Source organism: Lemur catta, chromosome 1, assembly GCF_020740605.2.
Source record: "Lemur catta isolate mLemCat1 chromosome 1, mLemCat1.pri, whole genome shotgun sequence".
Lineage (NCBI taxonomy): Eukaryota > Metazoa > Chordata > Mammalia > Primates > Lemuridae > Lemur > Lemur catta.
This window is the reverse complement of record NC_059128.1, coordinates 154,965,647-154,982,494: the sequence shown is the minus strand read 5'-3', so window position 1 is coordinate 154,982,494 and position 16,848 is coordinate 154,965,647. Positions and strand designations below refer to the sequence as shown.

Genomic DNA, 16,848 nt, shown 5'->3' with positions numbered 1-16,848 from the left:
TAAACATAAACCAGAAAGTTAAGAAAATCTGTCTCCCTGTTAGCATATAACGCTTAGCTTATTTAATGTGGTTCAAAGGACCTTTAGGAAAATATTTGATCTTCGAGGAGCAAGAAATCAAAAAGACTCATAAGAGTTGCAAAAATGCACATTCCCATCTTCTCTGTAATACTATCTTACTAATTCTCTAAGAAATTCCCTATGAAATAATAAAGATAGTAGAGATATAGCTGTACAAAAAGATCACGGGTCACAAAAAACCAACAAAAAGTTATATAACAACCTTTGAATCTTCTAAGTCTTCAAAGAATAGCTACATGATTAGAAGTCTGTGTATAGCAGCAGTCCCCAGCCTTTTTGGCACCAGGGATCAGCCATGGAAGACAATTTTCCACAGGCAGGGGGAAGGGAGAAGGAGAAAGGGGGAGCTCAGGCAGTGATGTGTGGCCCTGTTTTCCTAACAGGCCACGGACCAGGACTAGGCCAAGGTCCGAGTGTTGGGGACCACAGGTGTCTAGGGTCTAATAATATTTTCAAGATAACAAACAGTACACCCTGATAGTTAATTCTAAACTGTACATTATAAACTAAAACAAAACAAAGAATCATGTCTTTCAGCTGTGATTCATTTAATGAATACCCATACTATAATCACAGAACTTTAAGATAAACATTACAACAAAGCCCAAAATGAAAAGTCAGCCAATTACAAGATAAGAAAAAATGTGAAATGAAACCATGTTCAATCAACTTTTAAGGTGTTGAGAAGCAAGTGTTAAAACTGCAATTCTACCAACTGCAAATCATATAAAAAAGGTTGTTACATACAGAACACAGAATTATAGACCTTGAGTATTTAAATTAAACTCCACAATTGAGAGTGATCTTATTTCCGTGGTGATGGTAGACCTACAGGAATCAAATGACTAAGAAATTCCATATGAATCCTTTTTAAAAAGCTGGAAGAGGTCAGCAAACTCCATTCATTATCCATAAGAGTTGTAAAAAAGACTACTACTATTTATTGTGTTTATATGTTCTAGGTACTGTGCTAGGCATTTTAAATACATTATCTCAAGTAATTCTAACAAATATCCTGAAAGATAGGTGGTTAGGTTTATCCCTACTTTTTTTTTTTTTTTAAGCCTTTTAATTTTTATTACTCAAAAAAGCTTCATTTTCTTATTTAGCTTTTTGGCTCTGTGCTTGTGCCTTCAATACCTTCACAATGATTTTCTGGTCCTCGATAAGGAGAGCACACTTGATCTTGTCACGAACACATTTATCACACATGGAACCACCATAGGCCCTGCTGACATGTTTTTTTGTTTTAGACAACCTCATAAGAACTTTAGGTCTCACAGCACAAACCCCTCGAAGTCTGCCTAGGCACATGCCACATGCAGATTTTGGTGCTTTCCCAGACTTCTTGGTATAAAGGTAAACAATTCTATTACCAGGGGTTCGGGACAATTCTATTACCAGTTTTGGTAGAGGCTGTATTGTAGGAAAGCCTACGATGATATGTCAAATGCTGGACCATTCTGAGTGCCTGCAGACAGCGACTCCCGAAGAGAGCTATCCCTACTTTTATATGAAAATACAAAGGCTCGGAGAAGTTAAATAACCTGCCTGAAGCTACAAAATAATTGGCAGAGCAGGGATTCAAACAGCATGACCACAATCATTATGCTATAATTGATTTCACCTCAGACTGAACACAGACCGAAACCCACAAGCTTGTACCAATAGTTGGAAAGGATGAGCAAACAGAGAACATCTTTACAACTGTAATGATTAAATGACTGGCTCAATTTGGAACACAATGACTTTTCCAACATTAGAAAGGAACCACCTTACATCTTTGATGAGGCCTAGGAAGAGAAACCAGATATCTGGTTGAAAAACAAATATGGAAGCATCTGATCTCACACTATTAGTGCAGCAGCGCTGAAAAAGGCAAAGGACACCATAAACAAAGAAGGAAAAATTGCATGACAGGTATCTGGATCGAGGTCTCAAGTCCACACCTCAGAGAGGGCTCCAGTAAGACTGAGATGCTGCTCATGCCTTGCTCCCTTCCCTTCCATCTCTTCCCAACCAGTCCCAAAAGAATATATAATTATGGCCAAAGTGTCTATACCAAAAAATTTAATCAACAGCACTGTATTTTCACCAAAAGGACAAATTACAAGCTTAATACACTAGATCCAGTAATATTTTAAGGAATCAGTAAGAATTCTAGTATTAACAAACCTATTTCCCAAGGTATTTTTGCTAAGACAATTCTCAATGCAGGATGTTTAGCAAACCTGGCCTCTACCATTAAATATCTTCTAGTCACTGAAACAACCCAAACTGCCCTCACAAATCCCATGACCCATCCTCACCACAGTAAGGGTAGGTATGGCTCCTGATTGAGAACCATTCCACTAAGCTAAACTGTAGGGTCACATATCTATTTAGAGCCTAGTCTTTCTCAAACCTCACTCTCAGAGTTTTCATAAAAAAAGAATACAGCTTCAGAAACAAATGGGTCTGTAAGTGTCCATGATTTTAATATACAGTTGAAAATTCTGGGATAAGTCTTAGATTCATACTTCATTTCAAAAGCCCATCATGCTGGGAAAACTAGCTATCTTTATGCAGAACAGTGAAACTAGACCCCTATCTCTTACTATATACAAAAATAAAATAAAAAAGGATTAAAGACTTGAATGTAAGTCCTGAAACTATGAAACTACTAGAAGAAAACATTAGGAAAACTCTTCAGGACAGATCTGGGCAAAGATTTCTTGAGTAAGACCTCAAAAAACACAGGCAACCACAGCAAAAATTGATAAATGGGATCATATCATTAAAAAGCTTTTGCATAGCAAAGGAAATAATCAACAAAGTGTAGAGACAACCTACAGAATGAGAGAAAATATCTGCAAACTATTCAAATGGCAAGGGACTGAGAACCAGAATATATAGAAAGTCAAATAACTTCATAGTAAAAACAAAACAAAACAAAAAACCTATTAAAAATGGGCAAAAGATCTGAATAGACATTCCACAAAAGACATTAGGTCATTAAATATGAAGGGCCCGATTTTGAATCAAAAGTTTAGTTTATTATATCTCAAACAAGAAGCAGTGCAATTAATCAAAGTATGCACCTAAATTATCAGCACAGTTTTGTCATCTTAAAGGTAGCTTGTTTATGCCAGCACCAAAGAAGCCTAGAGAGCAAGTGGTGATGAAATCACAAAAGGCATTATCCACAGCTTGTTGAGAATGGAGTATTTTTCCTTGCAAGAAGTGGTCCAAAGCCTGGAAGAAGTGGTAGTCAGTGCAAGGTCTGACGAATACGGTGGATGACAGAGAGTTTCCAAGTCCAGCCTCTGTAGTTTGAGCAGTGTTGTTTGTACAACGTGTGGTCCAGCGTTGTCTTGCAAGAGGACTGGCCTATCTCTATTGACCAATCTCAGCTACTTAATCACAAACATCCCCATCATTTTGTGCAGTGGTTGCAGTAGACATCTGCTATAATCAATTGACCAGGTTTCATGAAGCTGTAATGGATAATACCAGTGCTGGACCACCAAACAGAGATTAGCTTTTTTTGATGAATATTTGGTTTTGGACTGTGTTTTGGCACTTTTTCTTTATCCAACCATTGTGCTGAATGGTTGTGACTGTGAAAAAGAATCCATTTTTCATCACAGATAACAATATGGTATAGAATGGTTCACCTTTATGTCGTGACAGCAAAGAAAGGCAAGCTTTGAGACGATTGCTCTTCTGGTGCTCGTTTAATTCATGCAGTACCCATCCATCCAGCTTCTTTACCGTGCTGATTTGTTTCAAATGGTCCAATATCGTTAGAATACTAATGTCAAACCTTGCTGCTAATTCATGCATAGGTTGAGATGGATTTGCTTCCACTACAGCTTTCAGCTCATCATTATGTGCCTTAGTCTCAGTCACCCATGTGGCTCATTTTCAAGATTAAAATCACCAGAATCAAACTTCTCAAACCATTGACAATATTTCGAGCTGTCCATGGCGGAACTCATATTCAAAAAACACAAACTTTTTGACTTATCTATAGTTTCACAAAAATTGCTCTAAAAAAAATTTGAAAGATCATCACAGGCCGGGCGCGGTGGCTCACGCCTGTAATCCTAGCTCTCTGGGAGGCCGAGGTGGGCGGATCGTTTGAGCTCAGGAGTTCAAGACCAGCCTGAGCAAGAGTGAGACCCCATCTCTACTAAAAAAATAGAAATAAATTATCTGGCCAACTAAAAATATATATAGAAAAAAAAAATTAGCCGGGCATGGTGGTGCATGCCTGTAGTCCCAGCTACTGGGGAGGCTGAGGCAGTAGGATCACTTAAGCCCAGGAGTTTGAGGTTGCTGTGAGCTAGGCTAACGCCACGGCACTCACTCTAGCCTGGGCAACAAAGTGAGACTCTGTCTCAAAAGAAAAAAAAAAAAAAAGATCATCACAGACAAAAACCTTGCATTTGAAAGAATGACAATGTACCTTACCTTCACAATAAAAATAAAACAAGAAGTGTCAAAGTAAAAATGTCAAAGATGTCAAATTCAGTACTTATGGAAATCGGACACTTAATGACCTAATATAAATGGCCAGCAATGTATAAGAAAAAATGCTCAACATCACTAATCATCACAGAAATGAAAATCAAAACCACAATGAGACATCATCTCAACCCAGTTGAAAAGGCTGTTATCAAAAAGACAGAAAATAACAAATGCTGGCAAGGACATGGCAAAAAGAGAATGTTTGTACACTGTTGGTGGGAATGTAAATTAGTATAGCCACTAGATTCCCCCCAAAATTAAAAACAGAAATACCAGACGATCCAGCAATCTCACTGCTGGATATACAACCAAAAGAAAAGAAATATGCATATTGAAGAGCTATCTGCACTCCTATGTTTACAGCAGCATTATCTGTAATAGACAAGATATGAAATCAACCTAAGTGTCCATGAACAGATGAATAAAGAAAATGTGGTATACATACACAATGGAATTATTATTTCACCATAAAAAAGAATGAAATCCTGTCATTTGCAACAACATGGACAGAACTGGAGGACATTATGTTAAGTGAAGTAAGCCATGAACAGAAAGACAAATATCACATGTTCTCATTTGTATGTGAAAGCTAAAAAAGTTGATCTCATGGAGGTAGTGAATAAAAGGTGGTTACCAGAAGCTGGGAAGGGTAACGGGTATGAGAAGAGGTTGGTTAATGGGTACAAAAATACAGTTAGACAGAAGGAATAAGATCAGTAACACAGTAGGGCAATTATAATTAATAATAATTTATTGTATATTTCAAAATAACTAGAAGACTATATTTGTAATGTTCCCAACACAAAGAAACGATGCATGTTTAAGGTGACAGATATCCCAATTAACCAGATTTGATTATTAAATCTTGTTTCAATCTTTGATGCATGCTCGTATCAAAGTATCATATATACCCCATAAATATGTACAACTATTACATATCCATAAAAAGTCTTTTTTAAAAAGCCCACAAAATTCCTTTTTTGAGGTAGAGTTCAATTTTAGCTCCATCAGTTCCTCCTTAGTCACACTGATAAAGCACTTACTTCAGACAGGTCCTGAGGTGTGAAGTCCAAAGCTATCCAGAAACTTTAAATATAATTTAGTCTTATTAAAACATGTTAATCTTTTCAGAAATTGTGACTTCATTTGCATCAAATACTACTACAAGTCTCAGTGTGGCTTGTTATTTGGCAGTGGGGTGAACAACCATTAGTTTGCCTGAGACTGAGAGGTTATCTGGGATGTGGACTTTCAGTGCGAAGACCGGGACAGTAATGAGCAAACCGGGATGGTTGGTTACCCTACTTAGCACTTGAATATTTGCTGAATGAAAGACAAACCCAATTCCACTGAATCTGTGACACTTCAACAATGAAAATGGGTAGTCTCCAGTTGTCATTTACTCAATTTTCCTGTCTAATTTGAACCTTAAGAAAGCTGCATTTCCTTGAACAAAATCAGCAATGCTCTCATTTGTTCTCCCTCTATAATTTTAAATTCTTTATGTTCAGATGTCTGTGTATAATCTACAATCAGATGACACCATAATTTATATCCCTAGCCTGATCTCTCCTTTTGAGTTGTAGGCTCATATATCCATGTGCCTACTTGACATCTCTACTTGAATATTTAACAGCAAATGAGTCATAACTGTCCAAAAGATAGGTAATGATCTCTCCCCTGAAACCCACTACTCTGCAAGATTTCTCCATCTCAATTAATTGTACTCCTATGCATTTAGTTGTTCAAACCAAAACTTAAAAGTCCCTGATTCTTTCCTTTCCCTTATACCCCACATTCAATTCATCATCAACTCCTGTTGATTCCATTACAAAAAGAAATCCTGGATCCTTCTATTTCTCCCCACCTCCACTGCTATCAATACTTAATTCACCAAATGTTCATTGAGTACCTAACATTTGTAATGCACCAACACTATTCTAGGAGCTAACAATGTAGGGACAAAACAGAAAAAAGTCCTGCCCTCACAGAACTTATAAAAACCACTACCATGTACTCAGACTAATAAACTTTCTAACTAGTCTATCTGCTTCATCCCTTGTCCCTATTCCAGAACATCCAGAATATTCTCTTTATAGCAGCTAGAATAATCTTTGAAAATATTCTTTCCTGCTTAAAACTTCCCAATGGCTTCCCATCTCACTTAGAATAAAGTCCAAGTCTTTGCCACAGTCCTCAAAATCCCAAGTCCTGGTCTCTGCCTGCCTCTGAAACTTCTATGTCAAAGCTACTCCTGCTAGATAGAAGTCCCTTGCACATGTTAATCCTTCTGCCTGAAATACTCTCACCTGAGAGTTTCAGGTACCTGGACTGTTTCGTCATTCATGTCCCAGCTCAAATGTTATCTCCTCAGAGGCCTTCCCTGACCACTGCCTAGCACTCTAGCTGTTTTTTATTCTATTACCTTGTCTTTTCTTCTTTGCACTCATATTCTTTGTTTTCATGTCTGTTTACTGCCTGTTTAACCTGTTAGAATGCAACCTCTATGTGAGATGGGATTTTATCTGCTACTTAGTTCACTACTGTTACCTTGGTGTGAAATGGAACCTGGGGAGGGAGGCAGAGAGGCAGGAAGGAAAGTGTATCTTACAGCAGCTCAGCAAATCTCTTTAACAATTTCTACAACTGCCAATTCTGACTGCCACTGACTACTAAGTCTCCATAACCTGTTTAACTTCTCTCAATACTCCACAAACTAGAAATAGTTAAGGATACAAACACAAAGAAAATTCACAATCTTAAAAACTATTTTCAATGTGTCATAAAATTAAACTATGCCACAAGATTCCAGAAGGTGGAAATACCAAACTTTTCTGTTGAAGTAAAAACAAAAAAATACACTGAAACTCCTCTCCTGTGACAGAAGTTGTTTCCATGTGGCAACTGAACTCAGCTTTTCTGCGTTCACTTCAGACTCTTTTCATTTCTTACTGGAGACAGGTAGTTAGACCCTATTAGTATCCATATATGCTCACAAGTCAGGTTTTTGCTAAGAGTCTAAACTGGAGTGAGACCCCGTCTCTACTAAAAATAGAAAGAAATTATATGGACAACTAAAAATATATATACAAAAAATTAGCCAGGCATGGTGGCACATGCCTGTAGTCCCAGCTACTCAAGAGGCTGAGGCAGGAGGATCACTTGAGCCCAGGAGTTTGAGGTTGCTGTGAGCTAGGCTGACGCCACGGCACTCTAGCCTGGGCAACAGAGTGAGACTCTGTATCAAAAAAAAAAAAAAAGAGTCTAAAGTGAACCACATTTGGTCCTTGGGTTACATGTTTGACCCTACCTTATTCTAAAGAACTGAGACTTGTAAGAATTTCTCTGTGGAGAGTTGTTATATTTTACTACAATTTAAAAGTATATTTACTGATTTTTAAATGTCTAATAGGTGAAGAAATAACGACTTCTACAGATTCCCAAAATGATCAATTAATGAAATTAATAGAAATCAATTTAACAAATTAATAAAAAACACTATCTTAAACAATTATTCACCAACACAATGATTGCATTGTACATGAACATACTTACCTCTTCAAAGCCCATTTCAAATAAACATTCAACAGCTCCTCTGACAGGCAAGAGTCTAGTGGAAAAAGTTGTGTTTCCAATCCGGATAGATCTATATTTTTCATCATTAGGGTTTCTGATGAAAAACCAAAAGTTTGATTATATAAAGTAATTTATATTTTTCATAGTGACTTTACATTCCTTTTCATATTTCATACTGGCTAAACTCCTAGATGGTAGTATAGACTCCAACTTTAAAGAAAGAGGAAGCAGTTTGGAAAGGCAGTCCAATTTTGATTCTTACCTCAGTATACATCTAGTACAACCTCACTGTTTAATTTCACAGCTGATAATATTAATACTGCCATTAGGAAAATTCATGTGACATTTGCATTTTGTGCCGTTAAAGCGAGATACCTTTACGAGTCTTTTAGGTTGTTAAAAGGAAAAAAAAAAAAAATCCATATAAGCTCCGGACAAGGGACAGAAGATTTTGTGTTTTGTTCTAATGAATCTTCATCATCTAGCATGGTACCTGGCACATAGATGATGATTAATAAATATTTGTGAAATGAATGAATAAAAGAAACTAAATAGCTATATAAAATGGATCATAGTTCCTCAAAGACTTTACTTCTAACAAACATGAACCTACCTATACCTTTACAGTCACTTGATTTTCTTTCTTCCTTACATCAGTGACTGTTTTTACTACAAGTTCTGCTTTAGTTCAAGATATATTTTTGACACAGAAAGTATGATAATAAAAAGATATAAATTTCTTTTTACCATAATTAAGATTCTGAATAGTATACATAAGATAAGTAACTAGTACATGAAAAGCTTTGAGATTTTTAATAACCCTGATAAATCAGAAAGATTTTTTTTTTAAATCAGAAAGAAGATAGAAGGTTATGTAAGATAATCACGGTATTACATTTAAAAGACCCTCAAAACATACTTTAGGATGAAAAGTCTCATATCTGATACCAACTGCCTTAAAGTGGTTGTGGCTTCCATAAGCACTATGTTAAGAAGGATTCTGAGGCTGTGTCTGGAGTCCATATGATAGGTGTGCTGTGGCTATCTGCCTAAGGTATGAAATGGGGTGTGGGCACATGCTAGCAACTGATTTATCATTCTTGTCTTAACCATACATGTTTTCTAGATACTTGGATATAAAAAAACCCCCAAAACAAATATTTTAATCGTCCAAGTTTTAACAAGCTTTCCATGTTTTCTATCAATTTCTGATTGCCAAATGGTCATAAATACTAAATAAATGTTTTTAAGCTTCTTTTTTCTTAACTTCAAAAATTATACAAGTTTATTACAGAATATTCAGAGACAAAAGTTCTTAAGTGCTATTCAAAACGTCCACAGATTGGTGCTGATCTATAAATTCTTCACTATCCATCCATGAGAAGAGCAGACATTGAGAGTGTTCAGTAATTTTTATAGCAATTTGATATTGCCATGAAATTTTCACTGTATTTTACAAAAGTTAAAGGTCCACAAAGGGTTGGAAATTAAAAACAAAAACCATGTTCTTCACCACAGGTAATCTGAGAATCACAGATAGTTGAAAAACACAGAAAAATTTATCCCCTACTCTTCTATTAGACAAGGGTTTCTCAGTCTCGGCATTACTAACATTTGGGGCCTTCTTTGTGGGGGCTTCCCTGTGCGCTGCAGAATGTTTGGCAGCCCCGGCCCTTCTAGGCCACACGATGTTACAAGTGGCCTCTCTTTCTTACTACTTAAACAAACAAACAAAAAAGAACTGTAAAATAATCCTACATTTATCAGAGCTAGTTACAAGCAAATGAGGCATCTTTTCATGACACTCAACACATTCCACAGGATCATAAGCATGTTAGCACTACCAGGATAATATACCCTACTGGTTCAAAACTGTTTAAGCTATTTTCTTTGTCAATAGATTTCAGATCTCTACGTGCTTAGAGTGTTTCTCTCTGCTTGATTTTCTAGTGTTTCTTCTTTCTCCACCGTTCAGAAATTCTTATAAAACTTACACTAGATGTTCAGATATAGCTTATTATTTTGATATACATTGTTTCAATGTAAACTTTGATATGTAGTTTAGATTTTCCTCTTTAGTTTTTAATGAGAAATTTTTTTTTACCATCTCTGAATCTCACATATCATTTATATGTTTTTCTCACTAAAAGAATATTGCAAATACGGTCCAATAATGAGTCAAGTCCAGTTCTCCAAATCCTTTCTTTTACTAAATATGTTGAGCAAACCAGCCAACACCTGGAACATAGACTAATGCCAAAAGCCTGTCCCTGAAGCCCTGAAAGACTTAGAGAACTTGCCTGTAGGGCCATCAGACCTCAAACGATTCAGATTCAGATCCTGTTTCCTGACCCTGGATGGAAAAGGGCCATACAAATGCTTTTTTTTTTTTTTTTTTTTGAGAAGGAGTCTCGCTCTGTTGCCCAGGCTAGAGTGTCATGACATCAGCCTAGCTCACAGCAACCTCAAACTCCTGGGCTTAAGCAATCCTCCTGCCTCAGCCTCCTGAGTAGCTGGGACTACAGGCATGCGCCACCATGCCTGGCTAATTTTTTTCTATATGTATTTTCGGCTGTCCAGATCATTTCTTGCTATTTTTAGTAGAGACGGGGGTCTCACTCTTGCTCAGCCTGGTCTCGAACTCCTGATCCTCCCACCTCGGCCTCCCAGAGTGCTAGGATTACAGGCGTGAGCCACCTCCCCCAGCCCAAATACTTTCTTAAACTCTTAACTTCAGCATCATCCCAGTGTGTACACTGTCCTTGAGCTTATCACCACACTCCTTATCCTTCAGTATGTTAAAGTAATCCTAAGGAACAACTTCATTTTTGCTCAATCTTCTTCCATTAACTTAATTTTCTCTGAAGACTTTTCTCAACTTTTGATGTAATGCTTTGCTGTATTTTTTTTCTATCTCTGCTGCCCATTAACTATCTCTGTAACTTGAATTATTTATGCTGCTTGTTAGCAATTATTTTGTACCTTTGCTTGGGATTTTTTTGAGTTGTTGATAATGCTGAATGAATGGGCTCTTGTATGGGCAGCAAAATTTCCTGTATGTCACTCGAGCATCACTTTGAACATATTTTGGTGTCTTCCTAGTTGTCATACCCCCACAGTTATCAAATTATTTAACTTATGGAAAATTAGCCTTTGTTCTTATGGTATGAATGGTAGGAAAAAGTCACACTTTTCACTTTAAATGTCACAGTCTACCATATTTCTAAGATTGTAAGGCATGTTAATAGTAGGCAACATTAATAGCATCTCAGAAAAAAGAAAAAATTAGCTATTCCAGAATTTCAGAAACTTTAAGAATTAAATATATCTGATCATTTATGAGCCCTCATCTTCTTTAGAATGCATAGTCCCAGAAGGGGTTCACATAAGTGGAAACTTAGTACATAAGTGCATCCTATAATCTTGTATTTGTATTACTCATCACAAAAACTGGTTTGTAGGTAAATTTAAATTTTATATCTAGTCCTAAAAATCTGTTATTCTGAGATACACCTAAATTTTTCAAAAACTTCTCTTTGCCTTAAGAACCATTATGTGAACCATCTCTGGCTCTAACTCTACTATTCTGTTGCTGACATGCAAAACTTACACACCTAGTTTGTTTAACATGAAACATGTCTGGTTATAAAACTTCCATACTCTTCACCCCAGAAGCTGCCAACAAATTCGCCAATCCTCAATCAACTACCCACCCTCAGTTTCTCCAGGTGTCAACGGTAATAGAGTAGAAATCTAAAGTTACTTTTGATTATTTTATCTTCTGCCATTACCAGTTCCACTCCATACATTCAGTCATTGAGAACTGCCAATCCTTGAATACAACACGTCTTTATTCCATCCCCATATACATTTATGACTATGCAGTAGCTTCACAATTAGAATCAATGCCTTGTGTCTCACGTTATTCTACATGGAACTCTTTCATTATGCTTCTCTTCGACTCTAGAAACTACAATGGCTTTCTCTTGCCTGTTATGTCAGATATAGGTTTTCTGTTACTCCAATCAGTTTCACCTTATCAAACCTACATTCTCAAAACTGTCCCAGGTCAGGTCCCCCTGCAAGCTCCTCACAAAAATATTTAAGTGCTTAAACATCATCTTAAAATTGTTCTCTAGATTTTATGCTGTAACTGTTTTCCATACTTGTGCCTTTCTCCCAAATATATTTATGTTCTTTGAGGAAAGAAACCATTTTCCAATCACACCCAGTGCAGCTGGTAATAACTGTGTGCAGTTTGCAAAGAAAATTAGTGGAAAATCAAATATACATTTTATGGAATCAGTGAAGCAAAGTATGTAAGGAATCCCTATGGAACGTCAGTAAAACTATTACAAATTTTTGAGAAAGCAGATATTATTGAAAATACCTCATTTTTATCTAGAAGTCAGTAAACTGAAAAAAAGTTAAAAGGTGCAAACTCATGGCACCTTGCGCATGCAATTTCTTCTACTGATTTATGACTGCTAGTTGGAGGACGGGATAAACATCATCCAAAGCAGAAATTTAAAACTTAATAAAAGTATTATTTTCACTTGAGATGCAGTGTATATAGCAAAAAGTATCATTGTTTCAAAAAACCAAATCTGCTAATGAAATTCTCATTTCGGCACTCGTTCTATAAAATACCATAGTTGTCCTTCAGTTTACATGGGCGATCAGTTTTAGGACACCCCCACTCTCATCCCTAAATTTGTGCTACGCAAGTCCCACAGTCAGCCCTGTAGAACTCTTATGTGAAAAACTGGCCTCTGGGGAATACTGCATTTTTCATCGGCGCACAGTTGAAAAAACTCCATATATAAGTGGACCTGCCCAGTTCAAACCCATGTTGTTTAAGGCTCAACTGAAGTAGGAGCAAAGGTATCAAGACTATATCCCTTATATAGTCCCTTACCTCTAATGCTAGTGGATTTCCCCAAACAGAAAAAGGAACATAAAACTTTGTTTTTCTCCACTCTCAAATAAGTTAGATTAGCAGATCTGTAACGTTGTGTGGCTGAGGACCAAGAAGGGATCTGGAACTTTTCTGTTAAGAGGTCAGCAAGTCACTGAACTTGGGGGTTATCAGTCCCCTCCTTCCTTCCCACTACAGACTGATGGAGTTTGAATTCTAAGAGTATGAGGACAGGGACACTATTGTAATACCTAAGACAAACTAAAAGGGGAAATTTTTCATACCATCTCCAATTACATGAGTTCTAAACTCTCCTAATTTCTTTTTTAGATAAAAACTCTTCAAGATCAGAAACAGAAACCGTTAGTAAAAACTGTAACTGACAGCATGCCAAGTTTCTTTTTTCTTTTTTTTTTTTTGAGAAAGAGTCTTGCTCTGTTGCCTGGGCTAGAGTGCCATGGCATCAGCCTAGCTCACAGCAACCTCAAACTCCTGGGCTTAAGCAAACCTTCTGCCTCAACCTCCCGAGTAGCTGGGACTACAGGCATGTGCCACCATGCCCAGCTAATTTTTTTCTCTCTATATATATTTTTAGCTGTCCAAATGATTTCTTTCTATTTTTAGTAGAGACGGGGTCTCGCTCTTACTCAGGCTGGTCTCGAATTCCTGACCTTGACGATCCTCCCGCCTCGGCCTCCTAGAGTGCTAGGATTACAGGTGTGAGCTACCGCACCAGGCCCCCAAGTTTCTTTTAGGAGTTTAGTAAACATTCATAATGGTGATTATGATGTTAAATGTCATTATTTGCATGCAAAGGTTTTCTTCCTCCAAATAACTGGATCTCAGCATTTTCGGTTTCACTGATTGAAAGCAGAAGTTAGTACTCATTAGAAGGCCACCTCTCTTTTCTAAACAGTGAGGCTTAAATAACTCGATGGCTTTTCAGGTGGGAAGTCCCAGCTGATGGGCTCTGGGAGAACTCAGTCTCTTAGTAGTTCATTCATAGAGTCCACTGCCTTTCCATAAACTCTAAGGAGATGTAAGGCCTCTCAAGGAAGAAAAGGCGAGTTGAGAAGCTGTCACAGAGAAGGAAGGTGGTCCCCACACAGGTCACAATTGTAGCTATGAACAGGCCACGTGCTGCATCGATCATAGCATCTGGCATATAATAAGGCCTCAATAGGTCTTCCCTTCAATTTACTTTAAAAATAATGTTACCTAAATGAACAATATTATTGCCATGGATTAAAAAACCTGCTCTTGTAACTAACATCTTTAAAAATGGGTCACATGAAATCTATAACCTTGAAACTGAGAAGAATTTCCTGTTAGACTTCATGCCAATATACCAACCACTTAGAAGAGCAAGTGTACCAGGGGCTGAGGTCAGAGAACCTAGATGATCACGGGGACCTGGTAAACGAAGTAACACCACTAAAGCACCTGGAGCTCCTTTAATCTGAGTTCTATTTCCCTCATCCACATACTAGGTCCCTCTTTAAGACACGATATCATTTGATCTGAAGAGTTGAGGGTGGGTAATGATTCAAAATGAATAATCAAATTTGCCTCCCAATTCCCCAAATCTGTAAGGTCCCTTAAAGCTCTGGAAGTATACTTTTTGCTCACAGGAGAATGAAGCAAATTACTCTTATCAAAAGTGATAACCTTCACTAATTCTTACTATTTAAACGGTAATGTTGAATAGTATAATCCAGGCACTAACATGAAAAACTGTAAAATACTACGGTTAATGCTTCAATCAACAAAAACGTGCACAGACACACACAGAAAAACCATTAAAAATTCAAAATTCCACCACTTCGGTAGTATTATGCTTTAGTTTTAGGATATTCACAAAATGGGAGGAAAACATCACTTTGCCAGGAGCGAACTTCTGATAAGCATGTGGAAATGGAAGCCACCCTGCTCAGAAAAATACTCGCGGTGGGAATGAGACGCTGGTACCGTTCACGCCCTGACATTTAAGACAGTTAAACAAGGACGTGAGAGGCCGTGTCTGGGGCACGTCTCCCCCCCGCCCCGCCCCATCCCGGGGACCTCCAGTTCACACGGAGCACCCCGACCTGCGGTGCCAAGTCACAACTGCAAAGAAACTTCCTCTTCTCGGGCGGCGGCGGAACGCGGCCGGGTCCTGGGCCCCTGGCCAGCGGGCTGAGAGGCCGAGCCGAAGCCGGGTCCGGGCCTGGGTCCCGCTGGGCCTCGCCGACCTCCGGGGCCCGGGCCGGGCGCCCCCAGACCCGGGCTGAGCGCGCGCCACGGCCTGCCTGCCCCAGCACCCCCGTCCAACCCCGTGGCATCGCACCTGAGGATGTTGTCAGCGTATGTGAGCAGCAGCTTGGAGGCCTCCAGAAAGGTCTCAGGGGTGTTCTGGCAGAGCTCGGCCACCGCCGGGGACGCCGAGCCGGACGAGCTGCCCAGCGCCGCGGCCGCCATGCTTGAGCGCCAGCGGCCGTCCCCGCCCCCCGCGCGCCGCGGCCCGCACTGAGCAGGCGCCTCAGCGCGCGGCGGGGAACGTGGCCCGGAGCTGCGGGGACGCTTCGGGTGGCGCGAGGGGCTGTTCGGAAGGTGGGGGGAGCTTGTCCGGCAAGGCTGTTCGGGGAGAGGGAGGAAGGCCGGGAAGGCAGGTGGGTTCGGCTAGGAAGGGTAGGTGCCTGGTCGGAAGGGTTGGGGGCTTCGGCCGGGAGGGCGGTGGCCTGGCTGCGGAGCGGAGGAGGGGGCTGGCGGCAGGGGCGGAGTGCCGGTCTGCAGGGCCGGAGAGCTCGTCTCCGAGGGGCGGGAGGCTTCGGCCACAGGGACGGAGCCGGTAGTCCCGCGCCTCCCAGAAACGCGGATTCCTCCGCGACCCACGGGCGCTTTCAATGGATCGAGCTACTAAGGTGGAGCAAGCGCCTCTTCCGCGGCTCTCCCTTCCCCACAAATAAAACCACCCTCTCTCCGCAGGTTGTCAGGGCCTTCTAGACAGATGTAGATGAAAGACCCCAGAAGGAAGGAACAACAAACGTTCAAAAACAAAAGCGTAGCCGTAAACTCCGCTGGGTTTATGACGTATGATTTCCTTTCAGAATTATGTAAAAGATTGAAAAGCTCTTATTTAAGGCCCAGCTCAAATAGTATGATTCCTCTGTAAAGAAGTGTTTTTTAAACCACAAGTTGAAATATATTAATGAGTGGGCTCAGTTTACCGCCTGGTGACCAGCATAAAACACATACACAATAACAAAATAGAACAGAATAGAATAGGGAGCAGGGAGAATAAAAACCTGCATCCCTCCTAGTAAGGGTATTATTTTGTGAGTTTTGTTCTGCAGGTAGATCGTGCGATCAGTGTCTTTTATTCCTATTAGAAGATGCATGCCTAACTACTTTAATGCAGCGTCTGCCTCACCATGCCTTTGATGGTATACTTCACCAATGGCTTCCTTCTTTTTAGAAATTCCTTTCCAAACCTCAACAAATATTTTTCTTGACCTTACGTTTTTAAGATAAGTTATTTGTGTAAGTAACCTCTTAAAAAGTTATTGATGTTTCATCCGTTTGCTTTTCCGATTTGAAGTTTTTTTCCAGTTATCTCTGAGCAAGCGCATGAGATATGCTGTCCACTTTAATTACCATTATTCTGCCAGATATGTGTAAGTTTTTAATAAACAAGTAGGTTTTTGGACCAAGTTGGAAGAATAGTCTGTTCAACAGATAGTATGTTGCTAGCAGCTGTAACTAAAATTTTCAATGGCTTAATG

At 39.2% G+C, this 16,848-nt stretch overlaps 1 protein-coding gene and 1 pseudogene across 3 annotated transcripts in view; both read right to left on the bottom strand.

Annotated features, from left to right (window-relative positions):
- The window catches only part of NGLY1 (N-glycanase 1), a 56,697-nt gene extending 41,073 nt beyond the window's left edge, over positions 1-15,624 (bottom strand). The window contains exons 1-2 of one of the 2 annotated variants that reach the window (XM_045537830.1): positions 15,414-15,624; positions 8,149-8,263 (exon numbers count right to left, since the gene is read on the bottom strand). In XM_045537830.1, coding sequence (XP_045393786.1) covers positions 8,149-8,263; positions 15,414-15,544 — 246 coding nt within the window. In that variant the 5' untranslated portion in view covers positions 15,545-15,624. The remainder of the gene's footprint in view (positions 1-8,148; positions 8,264-15,413) is intronic. The other variant, XM_045537837.1, reaches the window with a different exon arrangement.
- Positions 1,147-1,543, bottom strand: LOC123628213 (annotated as a pseudogene). Its single transcript, XR_006731597.1, has one exon. The product of XR_006731597.1 is annotated as a 60S ribosomal protein L34-like (transcript).
- Positions 15,625-16,848: the final 1,224 nt, after the last annotated feature.